The sequence below is a fragment of the Dermacentor andersoni genome, chromosome 5 (assembly GCF_023375885.2).
Source record: "Dermacentor andersoni chromosome 5, qqDerAnde1_hic_scaffold, whole genome shotgun sequence".
Lineage (NCBI taxonomy): Eukaryota > Metazoa > Arthropoda > Arachnida > Ixodida > Ixodidae > Dermacentor > Dermacentor andersoni.
Window position 1 is genome coordinate 106,731,046 of NC_092818.1, and position 22,350 is coordinate 106,753,395.

Consider the following 22,350-nt stretch of genomic DNA (forward strand, 5'->3'; position numbering starts at 1 on the left):
TTCCTCCAAATCTCTACATTATGGTGCTCCTGCTGCATGCGTGGCCAGCACGCTGCTAGGACACCCGCTCCAAGCGCTCTCTTCAGGCTATAAATTATTGTAATATTTACAACATCACAGCTCAATACACGACCTCCCACGCTCAGCACCTGCATTTTTATTGCATATAGGAAAGCAAGCACAGCCCGTGCCATACGCACAAACTATAAAACGCTGCTACGGCGGCTCCGGCCACGATGCGCGGAGGCGATTGCCACCTGGTGGTGTTGCGAGAAACCCAACGGTGCGTGCGAGCAAGACCACAGCAGCAGCAGCAGTGCCCGAAAAGTCGTGAGAAGAAGCAGAAATTGCTCCGCTTTAAAATTTCCGATGTCACCGCATCGCCACTAAGGGCACGTGTGCCCGCTTACAGGGCTTCCATGTGACAAAAATTACTCAGCAGGGTACAGCGGCGTTCAAATCAAAACAAATCTTGCACATTGTTTATGTGAACATTCGTTCCGTTGTATAACTGGAACAACTATACCAATTCCAACCATACAAACGAATTAATGTTTACAAAAGCAATGCGCAAGATTTGTTTTCATTTGAACGCCGCTGTAGCTATGTGAAACGGTACATGGCAGTGAACGGGTGCAAACTACTGGAGCTGCTGTTTACCGCAGTGCATTGCATCAGTGCATTGCAATTAGCTTATTCGTGACGCTCATGCCAACAGTATAGAGGAAAGATTTGTGTTGCGGACTTAGGGAGGGGGCCACAAATGTTCCACACACTGTGGAACAAGTGCACGTGGGCTCATGGGCCGTGTGCAACGCCTTGTGATTAGGTGGTGCATTCAAATAATGCACCACCTACCGTGGTGATGCAGTTGCTTTGGCGTCCGGCCTAGGATCATTGTATCCCGGCCCGTCTATACCGGAGCGTGCGTGCGTGCATGTGTGTGTGTGTGTGCGTGTGCGTGTGTGCGTGTGCGTGTGTGCGTGTGCGTGTGTGCGTGTGTGTGTGTGTGTGTGTGCGTGTCTGCGTGTGCGTGTGCGTGTGTGCGTGTGTTTGTGTGTGTGTGTGTGTGTGTGTGTGTGTGTGTGTGTGTGTGTGTGTGTGTGTGTGTGTGTGTGCGTGCGTACGTGCGTGTGCGTGTGTGCGTGTGTATGTGTGTGTCTGTGTGTGTGTGTGTGTGTGTGTGTGTGTGTGTGTGTGTGTGTGTGTGCGTGTGTGTGTGTTCCGAAAATGAATTATAACTTTTCCAATAAACAAAACAACGCCGCCTAAAGCTCGTGGCACCCGAAGTGTGCACTTAATGAATGTAAACTTAAAGGTGGGTTCTTCCATGATGCGCCAACAACCAAAGAAAATATAGGCATTCATAATGAAGATTGGCGACCGTTTATGCACGTCACACCTGAGCAGGCACTCACCAATGGTGGCAGGCGTACACTAACTTATTTTTAGTCCTGCGCTATGAAGGTGCTTTTAAGCTGTCAGAAAGGCAATGTTCTGAACGAGATAACTTAATTCCGTATGTTGTATAGGTTGGGATGTGTTTTGTGCATGGTGTGTGCCTGTCGGTTCATTTCTCATTGGAATATTTTGCTGCTTGAGTAGCATTCTATAGGAGTGCTGTCACGCAAATCTCTCTACATTTCCAAGGTAAACAGTCTCTATCTCTTCCTCGCTCTCTGTAAAACCTATTAAATGGTACCGAGAGCATGAACAATGTGCTCAATCGATCGTTGTGGCTCATGCTTCAGGTTTCTGTTGCTGTATACGAAAAGGATACTAGGCCCGGTGACCCTGAAAGAATGCGGTTCGCTCACAATCGTCTGTTTTTCGCTGTTCAGTTCTGCCACCTGCGTGGTCACCGTGGTCACTGCGACTGCGCACAAGCATTTAGATTTCAACTGCCATCGAGCTGCTGATCAGCTTTTGATGCTACCCATCAGACCACCGCATCACACAACGACAACATGCTCAGAAAGCGGCACGACTCTTTTGCCAGTAGCAACACCTTGCGGAACGAGTGGAATGCGCAACCAAACGCACCGAAGGAATGCGTTTGGCTGACAATCCTCTGCTTTTTGCTGTGCAGGTCAGAAAAGATAACGGCAAGTGTTGCCGTTCCAGTGATCCTTTTCTGCTAGGGCTGCTTTTCTGCTAAGCTGTTGCTTGGTCGATGTTCTTTTTTTTTTTGTTGCCTCCGCAAGCTACTGCTTTTAGGAGGGGACATTGAAACTAGCCCCGATCCCGCCATTGCTCAGATCCTAAAGCATGATAAGGAAATCAGAGCTGATATTAATGATATCACAGAAAATCGTCTGGCAGAAATTTAAAAAAATGTATAGGCGCCTTATTGAAACTTCAAGACAAAGTCACTTTATGCCCGAGACCGGCTTTCACATCTTAACGAAGTTGTTCTGAAGCATGAAAAAAAAAATTGATGAATTAGAGAACCGCAGCAGGAGACCTAACTTGATTATTTTTGGGCTACCGCGACCAGAGGATGAAAACGGCGAATCACTAGAAACAGCCATAAATAAAAGTATCCTTCAGGAACTTCTCGAGCTGAACTCGATAGTTATTGAAGGAATACATAGATTAGGTCGACCGTACGCAAATAACAACCAATCGGTCATTCTTAGTTGTCCGATAGAAGAGACAAAGCGTTAATTTTTAAACAATGCCACAAGCTGAAGAATACTGCTATACCAATAAGTGAAGACTGTTCGCGAAAAGTTCGAGAAGTTAGAAGGAAGCTGTGAGAAAGCACTAAAGAAAACCGCCAGAAGGGGTACAAAGTTTCTTTACATTCGCCAAATTGTACGTCGATAGGATAGCTTATATTTGGAGCGAAAACAAATCAAATAGTTCCAGTTTTTAAAAAAAATACACCGCCCACGACCCGTCATCACGCGCAAGCGCAGGAATAGAAACGAAAGTCGCCGATGTTCGAGACAATATCCCAGAACGTTCATGTTTCGAGATATTCGAACCAACCTTCTACGGAAATTCTTTTTCAGCCTAGGAAAAACCCCTGCGTATCATGAATTTCAATGCTCGTAGTGTAGTGAATAACACAGATTTCCTATAACTTCACAACACGATTCGCTCATCAGGGTCATAGTGGAATATGTAAGGCCTTTTTTTTCTTTTTTTTTTAAGCTTAGTATTTCCGTTGTACTAGAGAATGTGGCTGTATAAATGTGTTGTCTATGCTCTTGAATGATCACGGCAAGTCTTTGACTCTCAAACACCCTTGAGTTTGGTTTGCAACGCTCAGTTGCCTAATATTACTGAGATGCTTCTATCTAGTTCACATCGCTCTGTTTGCACCTCCTTCTGCTTTCTGTAATCGACCGGTGAGAACGGATTAATTACGGCTTTCTGTTTTGATTTTTTCACGAAGCGCTTTGCGAGCAATATATCATAGAAAGAGAGGGAGAGAGCAAATGATAAAGGAAAGGTAGGGAGGTTAACCAGGACTGAGCCCGTTTGGCTACCCTACACTGGGGAAAGGGAAAAGGGGACGGAAAGATTAAAAGAAGAAGAGAAAGGCTACTGGGTATATCGTTCGGTCACTCAGTCCGGATCACAGACGCTGACTCAATCCAGTAGCCTTCAAATATCGCAGCAGAGCTTTTGTGGCCTTTTGTAGCTGCGATATGCGAGGCCATGGTCCCAAGATGGTCCCAAGGTGAACGGTGTTCTATCTAGCTGATTGAGAGCTGTGCAGAGGTCATGTCTTTCGTTTTGAAAAGATGGGCAGTAGCACAGTAGATGTTCTATAGCTCCCTCGGCACCGCAGGCATTACAGTCGGCGCTATCAGTCATTCCAATCAAAAAACGTATATGCATTGGTGAATGCGACGCCCAAGCGTAAGCGGCACAGCATTGTTTCCTCATTTCGCAGAAGCCCTGGTAACCGCCGCAGTTGCATAGAGGAGTCGAGGGAATGCAATCGTTCTTGGGTGAATTCAGGTGTGTGCCACTTCTCTAATGTCATACGGTGTGCTACCTTGCTTAGGTGTTGGGCTGCGTTGGTCCGCGATAAAAGTACAGAAACAAGGGTTGCTCCTTCGTGTACTTCCTTAGCAGCTTCGTCAGCGAGGTCGTTGCCGGAGATACCGCAATGGCCAGGCAGCCACTGAAACACGACGTCATGTCCTTTCGCTATCATACGATGGTGCATTTCTCGTATCTCCGACACTAGTTGTTCACACGACCCGCGACGAAGAGATGACAGAAGACATTGTAAGGCCGCCTTCGAATCGCAGAATATGGCCCACCGATTAGCGGGTTGGTTGTTAATGTAATCAACGGCACCTCGGAGGGCAACAAGCTCCGATCCGGTCGATGTTGTCATGTGAGAAATCTTGTATCGGACGCTAATTGATCGTGATGGTATAACCACTGCACCGGTGGAGCTGGTCTGAGTGGAAGAGCCATCCGGATATATGTGGACTCGGTCAAAGTAGAAAGTGTTCAAACAATCCAGAGCTGCTTGCTTCAGGGCCAAGGCAGGCAGGTCGGTCTTCTTTCTTATCCCTGGAACCATGAGACGCACTTGAGGTTGTCCTAAACACCTCAAAGCTGAGGTTGAACGTGCTGAGGGTGTGAAGCCCGATGGTAGACAGGCACGATGGATGCTGACCTTGTTGGAGAAGGACGCCTGTGGTCGTCGTTCTGGCAGGCAGGCAAGAGAACTTGATTGCATGCGTGAAACATGACGAACATGGGCCCTAAGCGTGTCGATGCTAATATAAGTCGTGATCGGATGGTCTCGAGCCATTATAATGGTTCCTGCTGTTGAGGCGCTCCGCGGAAGTCCTAGGCAAACACGTAGTGTCTGTGCTTGCACGCTCTGCAGTTCTCGAAGATTTGACTTGCATGTTTTAGCAAGCACGGGAGAACTATAACGTAGCAATCCGATAAAAAGTGCTCGATATAACTGTAGCATGGAGCCCACTGACGATCCCCATGTTTTTCCGGCGATAAACATGAAGACATGAACAATAGATGTGAGCTTCTTCTTCAAGTGGGCAACATGAGGGCTCCAAGAGAGGTCCCGGTCCACAATGACACCCAAAAACCGATGATTTCTCTTGTAGGAGATAGGCTGGCCATTAATGCATACTGGATAACGAGACATTGTTTTTCGTGTAAAAGCGACTAACGCACATTTTTCTGTTGAGATGGTAAGGCCTTGTGTGTGAAGATAGTGAGATGCCTGTGTTGCTGCTTTCTACAGCCTTGCGCGAACCTGCAGATGAGTGACCGCTGATGACCAGATGCAGATGTCGTCGGCGTAGATTGAGACACTCACTGTTTCCGGTAGGAATTCGGCCAGCCCAAGAAGAGCGAGGTTGAAAAGAATAGGGCTTAGAACCCCACCTTGGGGAACTCCTCGGCATATGTAGTGGTCGGTAGTCGGACCATCTTCCGTACGTACGAACATCGACCTTTGTGTCAAGTAGTCTCTGATCCATCGATATACTCGCCCTCCTAGTTCAATTGTCAAAAGTGCGTCTAGAATGGGTTGATGGGAAACGTTGTCGTAAGCGCCTTTCACGTCCAGAAAGAGTGCTACTGATAATCGTTTCCAAGATTTTTGCTGTTCTACAGATGACACTAAATCGATGACACTGTCAATCGATGAACGGCCTCGTCGAAATCCCGCCATAAAATCAGGGTAAATCTTGTGGTGTTCTAGGTACCATTCGAGACGCATGAGGATCATGCGTTCCATGAGTTTCCCGACGCAGCTGGCAAGTGTTATGGGCCGATACGATGCCAGTTCGAGCGGCGACTTTCCTGCTTTTAGTAGCGGTACCAGGCGGCTGCGTTTCCACTCCTGTGGGACGACACCATCTTGCCATGAACTATTAAAAAGGCTGAGGAGTTCTCTTCGTGCTTCTCGGCCTAGGTGGCGCAATGCAGTATATGTTATGCCATCGAGCCCTGGTGAAGACGAACACCTACAGAGCGCCATAGCAGCTTCTAACTCTTCCATAGAGAATTGAGTCTCCATACTGGTATCTCGTGGACCGGGGATGTCGCTTAAAGCCATGTCAGGGACTAAAACTGTGCCGCCGGCGATTTGCGTGCAAAATTCCTCTGCAACGTCTCTCTCACGGCGGTTTTGATAGAGAGCGAGGGCGTTAAAAGGGTGTCGTTGCTGGGGTCTTGAGCAAAGTCCCCGTAGGGTACGCCACACACGGGACAATGGCTTGCAGGGGTCTAGTGACTCGCAAAAGCGTTTCCATCTTTGATTCGCTAGCTTATCCATTCGGCGTCTTATCTTCTTTTGCATGCGCCGAGCTTCTCTGAGGTCAAGAATTGACTTTGTGCGCCTGTACCTCCTTTCAGCACGGCGACGTATTGTACGAGCCTTTCCAATACAAATCATAGAAAAGTGTATATTGTAATTACTATCCTTGGAATATGAATGTATTTATCTTCTATATATATATGTCTAGTGTTGTACTTAATAATGTCTGCCCGTCCTGCAAAGACCACAATGTGGTTTGTAGTATGTACTAAATAGATAAATAAATAAATTTATAAATAAATAAATAAATGATCAGGCACGATTCCTTCCCGCGCATGGTGGAAAGCAAAGAAAAAGCTCACGTCATTTACTAAACGTACAGTAAACTGCGACAGCAGTTAAGTGATCGAAATTTGACTTACCTTGTTGGTCCCTTCCCGTTCCATCCGACGGTCCGTCCATTCTGTTACGCTGACGACAACCGCGGTCATCATGTACGACATGCGCCAATATTTGTCACGCTCAGTGCCTCTCGTTGTCTCCAGCTTCACCATCGCTACTTTGCAAAGAAACAGAAAGCTTGTCCACAACCCCCAACACTGCGTTTCGAACCCATTCAACTGGAGCAGTGTACACAGGAAGTCGGGGGCGCTAACCACCCCACAATTGGTTTTCGCTTGTCCGTCCCGTTCGTTCGTCTGACCGGTCCGTCCGTCCGCTCCTATTACGGTGAAGACGACTGTTGTCGTCACGGACGACACACAGCGGCGATTCTTTGTTGTCGTTAAGCCCCCCTTATCAACTCCAGTTTCATCATTTCCATAGCGCGAAGAAAAAGAAAACTTCTCCGCAACTAGCTCCACCGGTCGTTGAAAACATGCCCGTGAAACAATCTGCATTTGGGAGCCGTGGGCACTAGCCACTGAACCAAAACGTAACCACAGTGGTAGGCACGTAGTGGAAGACATCGCTCTGCACGTTGACTACAAGCTCATTTCAAACGCCACGATGCAGTCGCGTTGGGCAGGTAGGTGCTCAGACGTTGTCCTAACGGAAGCAAAATAAAAAAATCTGGCTGTTTTACACAAGTGCTCCAAACTCGTGAAACAGACCACAATACCAGCTCACTCGATAGCAAACAAGGTACACAAAAATAAGCACGATGCTTCAAGATCATCAGGAAAAAATATGTCCTAATAAAAACAAATAAACAATAAAAATAAAAAAAGATTGCAATGAACAAATAAAAAGGATTAGCTTAACCCTCTTGGTCAAACAGCCGTGAATAAAAGGTTCCATATAGCTATACATTTTAACTAAATAAATCTAGCAGACACAGACAGGCGAACTCTAAGAGTCGTAACGATTGCCCACAGACGTAGTTCAAGTTCCACAAGACGCCTCACCACATCATGCAGAAAAGAAGTTGCGTATACATCACAAAAATGAAAGGCCACCAATTATTTATATACTCCACACTATTCTTCCTGCGCTATAGCACAATTATAATTACCTTTGAAATGCTATAATAAATTTTTATTTTCCAAATTCTTGCTTTAAAGTATGACATCTTTATACGACTGCCCCCCTCCTCTGAAGCGCCCTGTCGCCACTGTGTTTTTTCTAGTTCCCCGTAGTGGGGAAAAAGGCATGCAACCGAAAGTAACATGGTGGTCTTCACTGTGTGAGACCGGCTGCTGTGGCAGTAAGCGAGTTAAGGGACCAAAGAATCGATCAAGTATTGCGCTTTTTTTTATTAGATAGCAATCCTATGCGACGTCTCTCATAGCGCCGTGTTTCTTTGAAACCTTAAAATCCCTGGAGTTGGCGTGTCTTCTGCAGCTATATTTAATCCAAAGTGCAGATTACGTTCAGATACTGGTCAGAACTGCTTCACTTGCACTATTGTACAGCGAAAGCTCTACTACACTATGTCTCGCAAGGTTATTCATCGCGTCGCAATGACCTTGAACAGCCGGAGTGCAAGTGTGGAAGGTCTTACGTCACGCCACGTGATCCGCTGCGGACAGGCGATGCAGCTGTGCCGCTGCACTCGCTCGGAACCTCGCCACTGCGGTACCACGTGACTAGGCGAGGGTATAACCATGTATAACGGCTGCTTCACCGGAGCTTGGTCGCTCCGTCTTGCCACGGATAACGCGCCGGTTGGGCCGTCTGGGCGTGCACTTCAGCGCAAGCGACAGGCTGACTCCAATCACCCAGTAGATAGTGCTAGACGTCGGGTTGCGAAATCTCAAGCAAAGGCAAAGTAGCCTGCTGAAACACTGGATCAAAGGGAGGCCACATTAGCATGTTATAGAGAAGCTTATCTAGCGTAGAAATGTACCAAGAACGAAGGTACTGCAAGCGCAGCCGTCATTCAGCAACACGAACTACAACAAGGCGAAGGAGACGAAGCCGTGGATACAAGCATCGGCACCCGCAATGAACGTTTCACGATCCACACCCTTCGGCTGCTCGAGTGCGACGGCCATGTTTCAGCCCGAGTTCACTGACAACCCATTCGGCAGCGTGTGTAACGTGGGTGAAAGACTGTGGTGTAACTCTAATGAAACACTTTGTGCACAGTCTTTGCAAAACCAAGCCAAAAAGACATTTCGCTCGTGATAACTAGGCTGACAAGAATTAAACCTCAGGCACTTTTTTCACTACGTGAGGAGTACAGCAACCTTTAAGATAAAAGGCTGACGAACTTTGCCTTTCTAAGTACAAGAAGGCATGAATGCTGCATTCGCTGACGTTCATGTGATCTTCAAGCGAAAGGCTTCAAAAGAACCGTATATCGGTAGCGCCACGATTACAAAAAAGAACAAACATCTCATGCTACCTGGTGAACTAGCGGCATTCATCAAAAAGCTTTGGAGCACTTTAGATAAATTCTAATCACAAGACACGCGAAGTATGTCAACTCTGTGCTTTGTAGGAGTAGACCTTCATTATTCTATTTCTTGGAACATGGGACAGGTCAGACCTGATAAAGCAAAAGCTTCAAGATGCCTTGTAGGACAACATTGTGCCTTCAAGCCAAGAAATATCTTCAAACATTTCTATCTCCTTGATTGTGCGTGACCGAATGACCTCCAAGCACGAGCCACGTATTTGTGCTCGCCGCTATTTTGAATCTTTGGTAAGCAAGAAAAACCTACATTGTTTCATTATTCTCAAACAGCAATTAATATTTTCTATCGTTAATGCAGCTCGAGAGCCAGCAAGAACTAAGCTAACCAACCGAAATTACCATCGATAATACAGAAAGAATATTTTTATGAAGATGTCATTTAGTATTTAACAAAATGTTGTAGTTTCGCTCATAATTCGACGCAGTGATGCGATAGCTGGCACAGTATAGCCCGCAGTAAGAATGGCATCGTTACGTAAGGCATCGGTTGGACAAACATCCGAAGCTTCAATTATGATACTTTCGGAAACTTATATCTTACAGAGTACGACATAAAGTGGCCTATCGGTCTGCAAGTCAGCACTACAGGTACTGGAACGAGTATTTCCGCAGCACATTTGCCTACAGCGGTCTTCACGCAGCCTCAAGCTGCTACGCAGGCTATGATTTCACCTGGACTTTCAATGGCTTTCATTACACAGCGTGTTCGGAATCGAAGATGCAATTGCTCATGCCCACTATGCGCTACGTACTAACGTACGGACTGACGGAGAGAGTAATACAACCAACATATATCAAAGATGAGAGCGGTAAGTTTGGCTAGTTGGTATTGGTTCATAATTACTACAGTGCAATCAACGACGACGAAGCGGAGACACGAAACGACAGTACGAGCGCATGGTCCTGTAGTTTCGTGTCTGCTCTTCATGTTTGTTGTTTACGTTGTAGCAATTACGTATTAAATACGACCATCCTAAACCAAATTCAATCCTCAAAGTACCCCACCATACCAGTCCTGCGTGATCATCGGACTCATTCGCTCGCGGTCAGCACTAACGCCGGCGTGGTGACACACGATGACACACGGTGGTCGCCCTCGCCCACCTGTCCATTGTACAACACTCTTGGTGACATAAAACCTTGCTTACTAGAATGCACAGAAGTTGTGGAAGGGTGCAAAACTACTACTGACGCCTACACGGCCCTGTACCTGGCACTCACGCCGAGGTATCTGGACAAGCTGGTTGCCCTCCTTCGCAAAGCCTATAAAAAACAAGCCCGCTGATTTCCACCAGGTACTGCCACCCTTCGGCTAGACGTTCTTGGAGTCTATACCACCTCCAGAGAAACTATGGAATCCCCCTTAACAAGACTACAGGAGCGCATGACCCTCACCCCACCGCACCGGCAAATAGTTTAGGGCATGTGATACTCCTCGCAAGGTATCGCACATGAAAGCACACCCTCCTGCTCAACACCTCCCCCCCCTCCCCGAAACAAGAAGAAAAAAGAAAAGGAAAAAAAAAAACTAGCGCCCGGAGCACCCCCAGGCACAACACTTCACAAGCGCTACGGGTCACTTCCAACCACACTTTACAGCGATTCGGAAGCACAGGAACGCCCACACAGCCAGTATAGTTAATTAAGACCTGCAGGAAGATTTATCGCCTCCCCCCCACCCCTTTACAGCACTCGCACACTTGAAGACGAAGAAGTGGCATCACATTCCTCATCGTCACCCACGCGCATCAAGAATACGCCACCATTATCATGGACTCCAGAGTGGCATCTAAATATGGTGAGAGAGGGTTTGTATGTGCAGCGCTTGCAACTTTCTTCAACGCACCATCTCGACGCCACCGGAAGTCGACGTCATGTGGGCCCCTACACACGAATATATTCACGGTAATTAGCGGTCGCACGCAGTTCCCACATACTATAGTGTTATCAACATTGAAATTGACAATTTCATTTAATGACGCCATTTGAATTTGTATAGTCATGCAAACTGCACTGATGCATAATAGCAGTCCAACGTTCGCTGACTACAAAGAGTTGGAAACTCAAAATCTGGCACACTCCCTCGTTTCTCGAGGTGGCTTTTTAGAAGTGGTTATGACGTTTGTCAGCAACGAAAGATTTGCTTCTGAGACGCCTAGCAATATACCAGTGCACAATCATCATGCTTCTTTTTTTCAACGGGTAGCAAAGTTCTTGTCATTGTCCGCATTTCAGAATTTTTCCAGACGAATATGTTAACTGCGTTTATTGTCTTGTTCGGGGAACTCTGTACGATGTACACATTTTTTTACGCCTAATGAAACATTTCACTTACTAATTTCTCACCGCATCTCGCACGTCTTATTACGAATTCCGTTGGCTCGTTATTATCACAAGTGGTACAGCCGGATTCTAAAAGGAAGTCCAGCCTCCCTTGTAAGGCGAGAGACATGTAAGAGCGTGAGCCACGTTTTAGCGACCTGTTTCTTTGGGTGTCAACTTCGCACTTGAGCACTTAGGCCTCAAACGTGACGGAAAAGCGTCTATTATTTTGTTTTATTTCAAGAGGAACCGGAACTTTCCGCGCCAGACACTCGACTTCGTTCAGGTCTGCTTTCAGGGCAAGTGAGCTCTCTGTGGTCGGCGTCTTCCCTGCTGCACGTAGCCCCGGATAGAAAGCCACTCGCTCGTGAGCTTATCCTGTCTATCTTTGGTATCTCTACGCCTCCACTCGGCTCTACTAATGAACCGTCTTATAAGATGTCTATTTCCTCGCTTTTATGGCTCGCATATGATTCTAGCCTTCTTTAATCGGTCGCATGCGTTAACGCTCGGAAATGTCCGAGCCATCCTTCTCTCGTTCCAACGGAGGGCCGACCCGAGCTGCAAAACGCAGTTGCTGGAGAACACGGCCGGTAAGTGCAACAATATTCAAGCACGCGGTCTGTCAACACATGCCATCGTTTGCACCCAGCTATTTCAGTTGCTCCCGGCATGCACATGGCTCTCTTTCTATTGTTTCTGGTTCACTCCGAGCGTGATGGTTTATCTGGTGCAATGTTACAGGAAAAAGTGCATGCTACAGCAATGAACATCAGAACAGAGTAAACGGGAGGTGGGAGAGGGCAACAGGGTTGACAGCTTTGACCTTAAATTTCACATTCCGCAGCTGCCATCACGTGTGCGCGTCGCCTGTATATTCCCGACAACAACGCAGAACATTCGATACAATATATATGCTGCCGACTAATCATTTTCTAAGGGGAAGATACATGAGTGCGTGGTGGATATTACCTAATTAAAATCAAATAACGCAGTTATTATTACATAATTTAGATCGAACGACTACTGCTGATTCTGGAACACCATGAACTCCAGAAAGACAAGGCGCTACGCTAGTCTACGTAAAAAAATTTTCTCATCGCAGGCAATCCCCATGCTCACGTAGTCATAAATTATAATTAATTTTATGTAATTTTTTCTTAAGCAGCAAGGTTTCCAATATATGAAGAATATTCCAATCATAACATCGGAGCCGGGTTGTATATTGCTGAAACATGTTTACAAAATACTCTTACGCGCAAGCGTCTGGTGGCGTTACATGTCATAAACGAGGAAACCCGATAACGTCCTCGTGTATTCTTGGTTACGTTTCTTCGTCTACCTTTTGCTCTTCCCGCAAAATATAGAACAGCAACAAGCGCAATCATCCATGTTGTAAGGTTTCATAATATCGGATGGCAGACTTGTGAAATTTCTTTTCTTTGCAGTCGCATAATCTTGCCTTGATGAAATTGGTTTCTTTATAACCAACATTAATTAGAAAGGAACGTTACCTGTAAAGCTCCATAAATATTTCATTCCTGTGCAAAAGTCAGCTCAAGAAAGGGTTCACTCGGTTGAGATCGCTAGCGCCAACACCGTATCCCCCTAGTAAATTTAGAGACGCTTTCATTTTTTTTATTAAATGATATGAACGGCACTTTCGTCCTATTGAGTCATTGGACATGGATGCCTGCGTGGACAAAGGAGCTACATTCTTAATCTGTTGGAACGTTCTACTGCCACCATCTACCAGCTTTTGTAGTTGTCAGAAATGTTATGTCTCACGTAAGACAAACACTCGCGTGCAACGTATACAGAAAACCAGCCAATGTTGAGCATCCCACGAATAAGGCAAATAGACACATTGCACACATAGTGTTATTTTTTTCGCAATACCTTAAGACTACAAAGTACGGATACTTATTTCATTTTTTTTTTTCGATTCCGAATAGAACTTAAAGATTATTGAATTATGCAAATGTATTCTTTTGTGTGCGTTTTATAATCTTCTATAAACTACTTTTTCAATGTAAAAGTTTTTTTCGTTACGATGGCTGTTTACTTGTCGCTTTCTATTACGAATAAGGAATATCACTTTCCGCCAACAAAGCTGACCTGTTTCACAGAGTTCAAAGTGTACAAAATGCGTTTCGCTCTATTCCGTATTTTCAAGGCGCAACACAAAATGTAATCTTCATGTAAATAGTTTTACATATCAATCAATAGTTTTACAGATTAACAAATCAACCAGGAGTAATTTCACCATACTTGCCTGTGCGACTCGCTACCACAGAATCATCTGTCACCCGCCTAAAACTTTTTTTCACTCCGCTCGTAATAAGATCATCCAATTTCAAATCCTCTTGCCACAGTGCTTCAAGATTACAAGCATCTAGACAGCAGGTTGTCTTGCGTTTAGGCCGTGTGTTTACGTTGTAGAACATCACCTCTCTCAGAAACGTTTTTCAGAAAACAAAGAAAGGTGTAATAGAATATAAGACATTCGTTTCGTGCGCTCATGACAACTCGCGCCAGACAGTTTGTTTATCTTTGCCTTGTAGACCACGCTTGTTTCAAGTAGACTTGCTTTTGAAGAAAACAATTAATTCCTAGCTTAAGTAACTGCCAACCATAATGTAACGCGTCATACACCCCGGCTCCAAACATCGTTATAACGGGACGTGGAGAATGGCTTTACTTTGGAGCGTACCACTCTCGACAACAGCAACGTCATGTCATGCTTGCCAATAACACCTTAGCAAGGAAATTATTGCACGATTTCCCCTTCACCGCAGGCAGCAGGAGACGTTTAGAGGCGCTATAGAATTGGTAAGCCGTGCTTAAGTATAGGTAGCTCGCACGGGAAGTCACGGATGCAGCTTTTCACCGTGATGGTTCCCCGATTGATCACCTAGGGTAACGTCAGCGTATTCACTGCCACGGGTAACCTCCTTCCATGAAAGACGGAAATCTCAGGAGACGCCCCTGCCTTGCCGCTTATGTCGGAGGTTTTCGGAGTCGTGTGAGACACCAACGAACTCAGCTTTTCACCGTGCTGGTTCACAAACATGACGTCTATAAGGTTACGTCAGTGAAAGCTATCTATAGGTGTCAAAGATTCAAAACCATAAGCCCTGTTAAGTTTTCAGCTGTGTATTTTTACCTCAGAACTTCAGCGTATGACGTAACACAGCGTGACTCCTTTTTCTCTTTCTCTGGCTATATTTAAAACCCTTAAAGGGCCCATCACCAAGTCGGGGCACTTGAAAACAGACAACCATGGTGCGTGGACCACGCACCGGCCATCGCGTCTCCAAAGTAGGCCGCGAAAAAAGATGAAATTTCAAACCAAAGCACTTGCGCTCTTCGCCTCGGGAAAGCTCCACTTACTGCCGTTAGAATCAAGATCACACGCATAAATGCCCCTTTACGAGACGCATTGCAAGCAGAGTCACAGATTATGGCATGCAAGTTCGGCAACTAATCCAATGCAGAACCCACAACACTGCCACTGAAAGTGCCCTGTGCCTTAATAAAAAAAGAAGAAGAAGGAGGAGGAGGAGGAAGAGAAGAAAAAAAATTATTGCGGAACTCATGACATAAGCGGGGCGTAGTCCCTCGGCTCGGCTGTGGGAGATGGCAAGGAAAAGACTTCATTTTGCGGATGCTGGTCGAGACAGAAGGAGATATTGTTGGAAAGGAAGGTCGCGTCATCGCAGTATGACCGCGCTAGGCATAATTTTCTCGTATATCCTCTGATAATTAACCAATCTGAAAAATGCTTGCGGTCAAACGCTCCATAGACATCCCCCTACAACTTTCTATGTACACCCCAAATTTCCGCAGGGGCCATGGTGAGGAATGCTTTAACTCCTTTGTTGGGTTCCTAAAAATGTCTAAGTGAAAAGGTAATGTGTAAGCACGACTACAATGGTATTCACACTTCAACTGTTCACTTTTCTCAAAACATGTTTAGTTAAGAGGGGAGTGTGACAGAAATTACGGGCTCAGAATGCATGAATTTTTGAACGTCGAGTGCTTATTGAAACCACAACCGGTAATTGGTTGCTTGGCTTCTAAGCAGACACCTACGCGAGGCGCCGAAATGCAAGCAGCATCCAACATAGACTACACACAACCACTTCCACAACGACAGCAGCTGTGACAGATAGAAAAGACATGTCGATGATGCAGCGCATGCCGGCAATATTGCGAGGCTTAAGCAAATTAAAGGTAAGTTTACCCCGCAACACGTCTCGCTTCTCACAATTCAGGTATCCGACATTTGAAAAATTTGCAGAAAATAGAGCGTGTCACGTGCACTTATGCTTCATAAACCTGCACAATTTTCTCAGCCTTACCTTTTGCGTTCTAGCGTTCAGACCTACACGTAGGCTTTATTTCCCGATCTAACTTGTATAGTACCGCACTTGATATCGAAACATTCAAGATCCATCTGCATGTTTAAGAACCATGACCGAGAACAGTGGTATTAAAGCCACTGCTACATGGGGAACTAACAGTGCTGAGTGTCAAGTTAGATGTGGATCAAAAGCGCTTTTCAATTTCTACTTTGTTCGATCTACCGGCGTTTCAATGCCAAAAACCTAAAACACTAAATGTCGATCGTGAATTGTGGTGTTTGTCCAACATTTTAGCACAAATGGTGCAGTGGTAACTTTGACAGAAATTTCATTCGTATATCGTAGGCAGACACACGCTAGGTCACTACGCATTTTCAGCAGTGTTCTGTGGATTGCAGGCGAAGCAAATTTCCAGAGAGCTCCTTGTAAATATTCGCGTGCAGATGTTCTAGCCTGATGACTATCTTTACGGTGGGGACACGGGAGAGCTTTAGTTCTGCTATTCACTCAGAGAGAAAAGGGAAGAAGGAAAGGCAGGGAGGTTAACCAGACATAGTCCAGTTTGCCACCCTACACGTGGGGAGGGCAAGGGAGAGAGAGAGAGAGAACTTAGGTGTAGGATGTCTATAGTCGGGCACTCAAGTCTGTTGCCTTCAGGTAGTCAAAAAGAGCTCGAACTGCTTTCTGGGATAATGAACTGTGAGGCCAGGCTCCCAAGATCTTCGCTTCCGTAAATGGCCTGTCATCCAATCTATTCAAGGCACACTGGAGAGTCTCACGTTGATTATCGAAGCGAGAACAGTGGCACAGAAGATGACTAATGGTCTCTTCACACTTGCACTTAGCGCACATTCACTATTCACTCACTCATACCTTGTAGTGTAGTGCATAACCTCTACCATCTTCTAAGTTTAATTTTAGGTATTGTTTAGCTGCAAATTTGATCGAAGACCTTGAAAGCTTGCTTAATATGCAACACTTAGTATCTGAGTGGGATAGCTCTTTAAGCTCAAGTCTGTCAACTGTCCAGAAATAGAATCAAGGTTCCCAACGACACAACAAGCACATTGTCCCGTGATAGCGCAAATGTTTGTTTATACAGCTAGACTGGCTAACCGTAGTTTTATCGGCAGGTAGATAAGGTCAACCCAATCTTCACACAAGAGAGCTTTTTAGATAGGCATAGAGTGTCATATTCCTAGTGTAATCGCGTTCAAACATTGCTTCGCAACATTCCACTGTGGACATTTCTAAGACAAAACCCATCCTGTGCCGTTCGTCGCACCTGTACATATATTGTGTGCGACGGCACAGATACTGTAGCTGGCCTCCATAGGTACACGCGACGTCGATGTTCTGCCAGTAATGAACAGTTCGTGTTTGCTAAAATTCCCTATTGACGACACTGCTTGGCGTAGTAATCGCGCGCATTAGTGCGCCAGCTTCTGTGACTTGTGATCATATGCACACACCCCTCCTCCTCGCCCCCTTGCTTCTTGCCCCTGCTTATCAGTTTAAGTGCACAACAGAACGAGCCACTTAACGAAAAGCATATCTGCGCCACGTTGTCGTAGATGCGTCTGGTATGGGAAAGCGGAGAACAGGGACCAGAGCGTCAAGCCTATAGATACCGACTTCACAGCCCTCTCTCTCCGTTCGCTCTCTCCGGCGGCATGATCGGTCTTGTAACGAATAACAGAAATCCACCGCCGAGCTAGCTACCTCTTCAGGCTGTTATCGTCGCCCACTTCAAAAACTTCTCCGTACCGACTGGTTCTTGCCCGCTCGCGGCTTTTGTGTCCGCCGCTCAACAGCGCGCGTAAGCAACGAAGCGATAGGGGGAGAGGAGGAAACCTTGAGAGGACGAGAGAACGGGGAAGAAGGCGGGATAACGCGAGTCTTAAGCTCCAGGAGAGCCCCGTCCTAGAAGCTCTTTAGCACTGTGACCCTTACTGGCGGAAAACGTCTACTGCTGCGCACGTAGCAGGGTCAGACTGTGAACAACAGGCGTTATACAAGCCGAAAAGCAGTGCACTTTGGCACCGCTGCTCTTTCTGCTGTTGCTACTTCAGATCTTCGGCAAAGCGGGCCGGTTTAGGCAAGTGCTTGGGGATAGAAGGTTACATTCCCGCGGATTTCTACCCTTGCACTAGAAGCCACGCTCGTATATTCTCCTCGAATATCACGACGATGGGTCCAAAGGAGGAACGTAGACCTTCTTGCGCGCCCGATAGCTTCCACTGCAAGTTCGGAAAAGGTGAGCTTCCCCAATTTTCTCTCGTTTTATGGCAGTATGAAACGGCTTTCGTATTCGGTAACATCTCTTGCGTCGGGAACATTGTTTGCACCCTAGAGCATCTTGACCTATAGGCTGGCTGGACGGTCTACAGACGAAGCTAATTGCCCACGATTCAGTCATTTGCAACTCATTTGCAACCCAAACATAATACTTTCTTTCTCATTGTTTTTTTTTTCTATTCGTCTCCACGACTGGCTTCTGAACTTGTGCCTGCATGGCGAACACCATCAATGGTGTTTTCGGAATCAGTGGCGCAGTGCAGATGTCGTAATAGAGCAGAAACTGCAGTTACCTGGAAACACTTGCAATGCATGACACACACATAGGAGTATTCTAGGGCTGGTTTAGCTTGACTTAAATAACCTTGGAATAAAAAATAAAAAAATCACCACCCAAGCACTCCGTACAGAAGGTTAATCAGTGAGGCTGAGACGTGCGTTCCCAGTTTTTATCACTGGACTAACCCGATGGTTCATTAAGCAACGGCTTGGTAGGCTGCCAGATCCTCGGTACACAGTTACTGCTTGCGCTCGGCTGCACGAGCCTGCTCTTGTGCCCGAGCTGCAGCATCGGCATGGCGTAGACGAGCTCATTTCCGGTTCTGCTCGCAACGTCGCTGATCGAGCGCTGCCTGCTCCTCAGAAGTACCTATGACGCGTAATCTGCCCATGTCGGAACCGAAGAGAAACTACTGTGTGCGCGCTCGGCTTCAACGGAAAGCAATGACGTCACTGTTAGCGCAGCCAGTCGCGCGCTTCTCTTCGTCTTTTTTTTTCTCGCGCACGCGCACGGGGTTGCGCCGGAGGAGTTTTCGCCGTACAGGCGACAGACGGGTGGGCGGACGAATTGACTATCCATATAATAGCTTCGCTGTAAAAGGACTGTGTTATGCAGGGTTATGTAGGTACGATCTCAGTATTTTACAGAATCTACGGATGCGAAATTAGACAAAGGAAGATTAAGACGAATATTCACATCAACGTTCACAAATAGCTATTGTTCTTATGTCGCCCTGTGGTATTCTGAAGCATCCACGGTACTGTATTAAAGCGAAGCGTCCTTCTCGAACTCTCCAGGACTTGGAGGACCGCGGCAGGGGCCGCAGCCGCAGGAGGGGAAGCTTAAAACGTAGTAATAATAATAATAATAATAATAATAATAATAATAATAATAATCTTTATTTCACTCATGAAGTGAGGGAGTGCGGGAAAAAAAGCTGACAAGTCAGCTTGACTAGTTCCCAGCTCCCCGTAGTACAAAATAGAAGAAACAGAAACACTTTTTCGCATGGCAACATAAAAACCACAAACAAATAATAAATACTAATGCAGCAATAACTTATCGATAACAGTGAGAATAGGTAACTATGGAAATAAAAAGTTTGTTAACTGCGTGATAGACCAATGTTGAAGAAAACGTACAAACATGAAAAACTGCAAGTAAAAAGCGCGACATAATGAAGGAAACAACGAAAAATAAAACGGTACACATTGATGTAGTATGAAACAGTACATTGGTACATTGCAATGCGTATAGCGTACATGCGCGGAGATGAAAAAAAAACACATGAAATTCTGTCATGGGAAAGGAGCTTTGTCACAGAACAACAATTTCAGTTTCTGGTTCTATGCTGTTTCGGGAGTGAAACCGTTGTTATGGCAGAAATTTAGCAAATGCGGTAGGGTTCTGTTTACCATTTGTTGTCCGTATCCGGTTCTGCATGTTTTGATTAGCCATGGCTGTGTGTTTCGATTCTCATAAGGTGTGGTCCTTTTAGAAAGCGATGCCAACCGTAGTAGGGAATAGCTGTTAATTTTTACTTCAAGCTTATAACGTGAACACAGGCAATGCGGATATAGCTCGTCTATTTTCATTACACAGTACTTCAAACACAGAGGGTGGGAAGCGTGACTCATGGGGACGTTTTCAGTATTTCGTAACATTTTTTTCTGTAATATTATGATTCTTTGCAAATTACCTTTTGTTGTGTTCCCCCAAACTAATTGGCAATATTTAATATGTGAGTAGAATAACGCATTGTACAATAGAAGCTTAACCTTCGACGGTAGAATGTATCTGTTGGCGTATATCAATCCAACGATGCGAGACAGTTTTGACACAACGTGGTCGATATGAGTGTCCCAGGTCATATTTTCGCTGAAATACACTCCAAGTATTTTAAATGCGCTTACTAGTTCTACCTTTGAGTTTTGCAGCTTAATGTCTGAGGTAATGTTAATTTTCTTGTTTTTCGCACGGTATATGACAGCCTTCGTTTTACTAACGTTTATTTTCAATTTGTTAAGTTGCGCCCATGTATCTAATTTCACAAGCGTTCTGTTCGCTCTCAGAATCAGCTCATCCGTACTTTCCGCTGAGAATAACAGTGTCACATCATCAGCATAAATGACAAATTTCACCATAGGACCGACGTTAACAATGTCATTCAAATATAAGTTAAACAAAAATGGGCCCAGAATACTCCCTTGAGGTACGCCGGCAGAAATCGGTAATATATTAGAAGAGCAGCCATTTAAATATACGTACTGCTTGCGCTCACTAAGGTAGGACGTCAGTAGTGATTGAACCGTTCCGCGGAATCCGTACATATCAAGTTTCTTTAGCAGGATAGAGTGATTTAAATAATCGAAAGCTTTCGTGAAATCTACGTATATTCCAAGGGCTACTGCTTTATCTTCGAGCGATTGCAGGATAAATTCTTCTTGTTCTAACAGTGCCATTTCTGTTGATCGATATTTCCGGAAGCCATACTGCGCGCCGGTAATGATATTGCATTGTTCGCTAAAATTTGTCATTCTAGTAAGAACTATTTTTTCAAAGCCTTTTGAGAAAACGGGTAGTATGGATACTGGTCTAAAATTTGTAAAATCATTCTTACTACCTTTTTTGTGCAATACGCTCACTTTGGCGAGTTGCATTTGCCCCGGAAATGTTCCTTGAGATAAGCAAAGGTTATATATGTGAGATAAACACTCTGCTATGTCTCCTATCACAAACTTCACCGGTTTTATCACAATTCCGTCTGCGTCACAAAATTTGCTATTATTTAGCCCCATGAAAACCGACATGACCACTGATACTGATGTTGGTGTTACTGATGTTAGCAACTGAAAATCTCAGGGCACATTAACTTTTCGAAACTTGCCTTTTCAACAAAGTGAAACGAAACGTTCTCCTAATCACAGAATTTGATAATGCGACTTTAACTTCCACTCCAGAACTCTGACGTTCCGTTGTAAACGCGATAACTGTAGATATTTTATTTATGGGGAAAAAACTGGCATTTATTGTGCACTATACATTCTGAAACACAGGAGATAAACGGTCTAACTACACACCTCCCACATTGAAATCGGCATCGCTGCTGCTTAAATGATTTCATTGCTTCCTACACAACAGTAACATCAGCCCTTAGTATAATTATATAGCCCCATAAGCGCTACAGCGAGCAAATTCCTCTTTTGTTACCCTATTCTTCTTTAGCCTGTTAGAATATGTGTGCAGAAAATGTGTATTCTGGTCATACTGCACTGCTGTCAAGAAATTAGTTTGCACGTCTATGTATTTTCACATTGCCTTTCCTTGTTGCAATGTGCTACAAACACGCGGAAGCTTCTTCTAAACGAATTCCCGTATCAGATCAAGCAACTTTGCTTTTCTCGAGTCCACCGCAAAGCTTATAATTATATATATGTTATAATTATATAATTACATAATATTATAATTATATATACTATAATAATTTTATCATAAGTTTTTCAAACCAAGTGATATATTGGAAGACGCAGGAAATTAAGTAATCCAAATTACTGAAAGCAAGCATCGTAAGGTATTCTCTATTAATTAACAGCATCCTCAGAACATGGAAGTAACAGAATTCAAAAGCGGGGCTTCATTATGAATAAAGAAAGTAGAAACATGTAGCCCTCACCCCACTTTACATTCAAAAAGTCGTAAGTATTGCAGCTACAAAATGTCAACATTTAAGCTATACGGCAAACTGGTTAGACAGCACCGTAAAATACATTCACACAAATTTTCGATAAGAAAACTGTATAGCATGGTAGTTGCATGGATGCTATGCGTCATAGGCTATCATCTGTAAATATGACGCGTTTTGGGAGCCTTAATACAGTATAATGTGCTGTCTAAAAAA

At 45.0% G+C, this 22,350-nt stretch overlaps 1 protein-coding gene across 1 annotated transcript in view; it reads left to right on the forward strand.

The window, feature by feature from the left end:
* The first annotated feature begins 17,725 nt into the window (after positions 1-17,725).
* The window catches only part of LOC126531003 (facilitated trehalose transporter Tret1-like), a 78,156-nt gene continuing 73,531 nt past the window's right edge, over positions 17,726-22,350 (forward strand). The window contains exon 1 of the mRNA XM_050178360.3: positions 17,726-18,131. Within this exon, the coding sequence (XP_050034317.1) occupies positions 18,065-18,131 (67 nt within the window). The 5' untranslated portion in view covers positions 17,726-18,064. The remainder of the gene's footprint in view (positions 18,132-22,350) is intronic.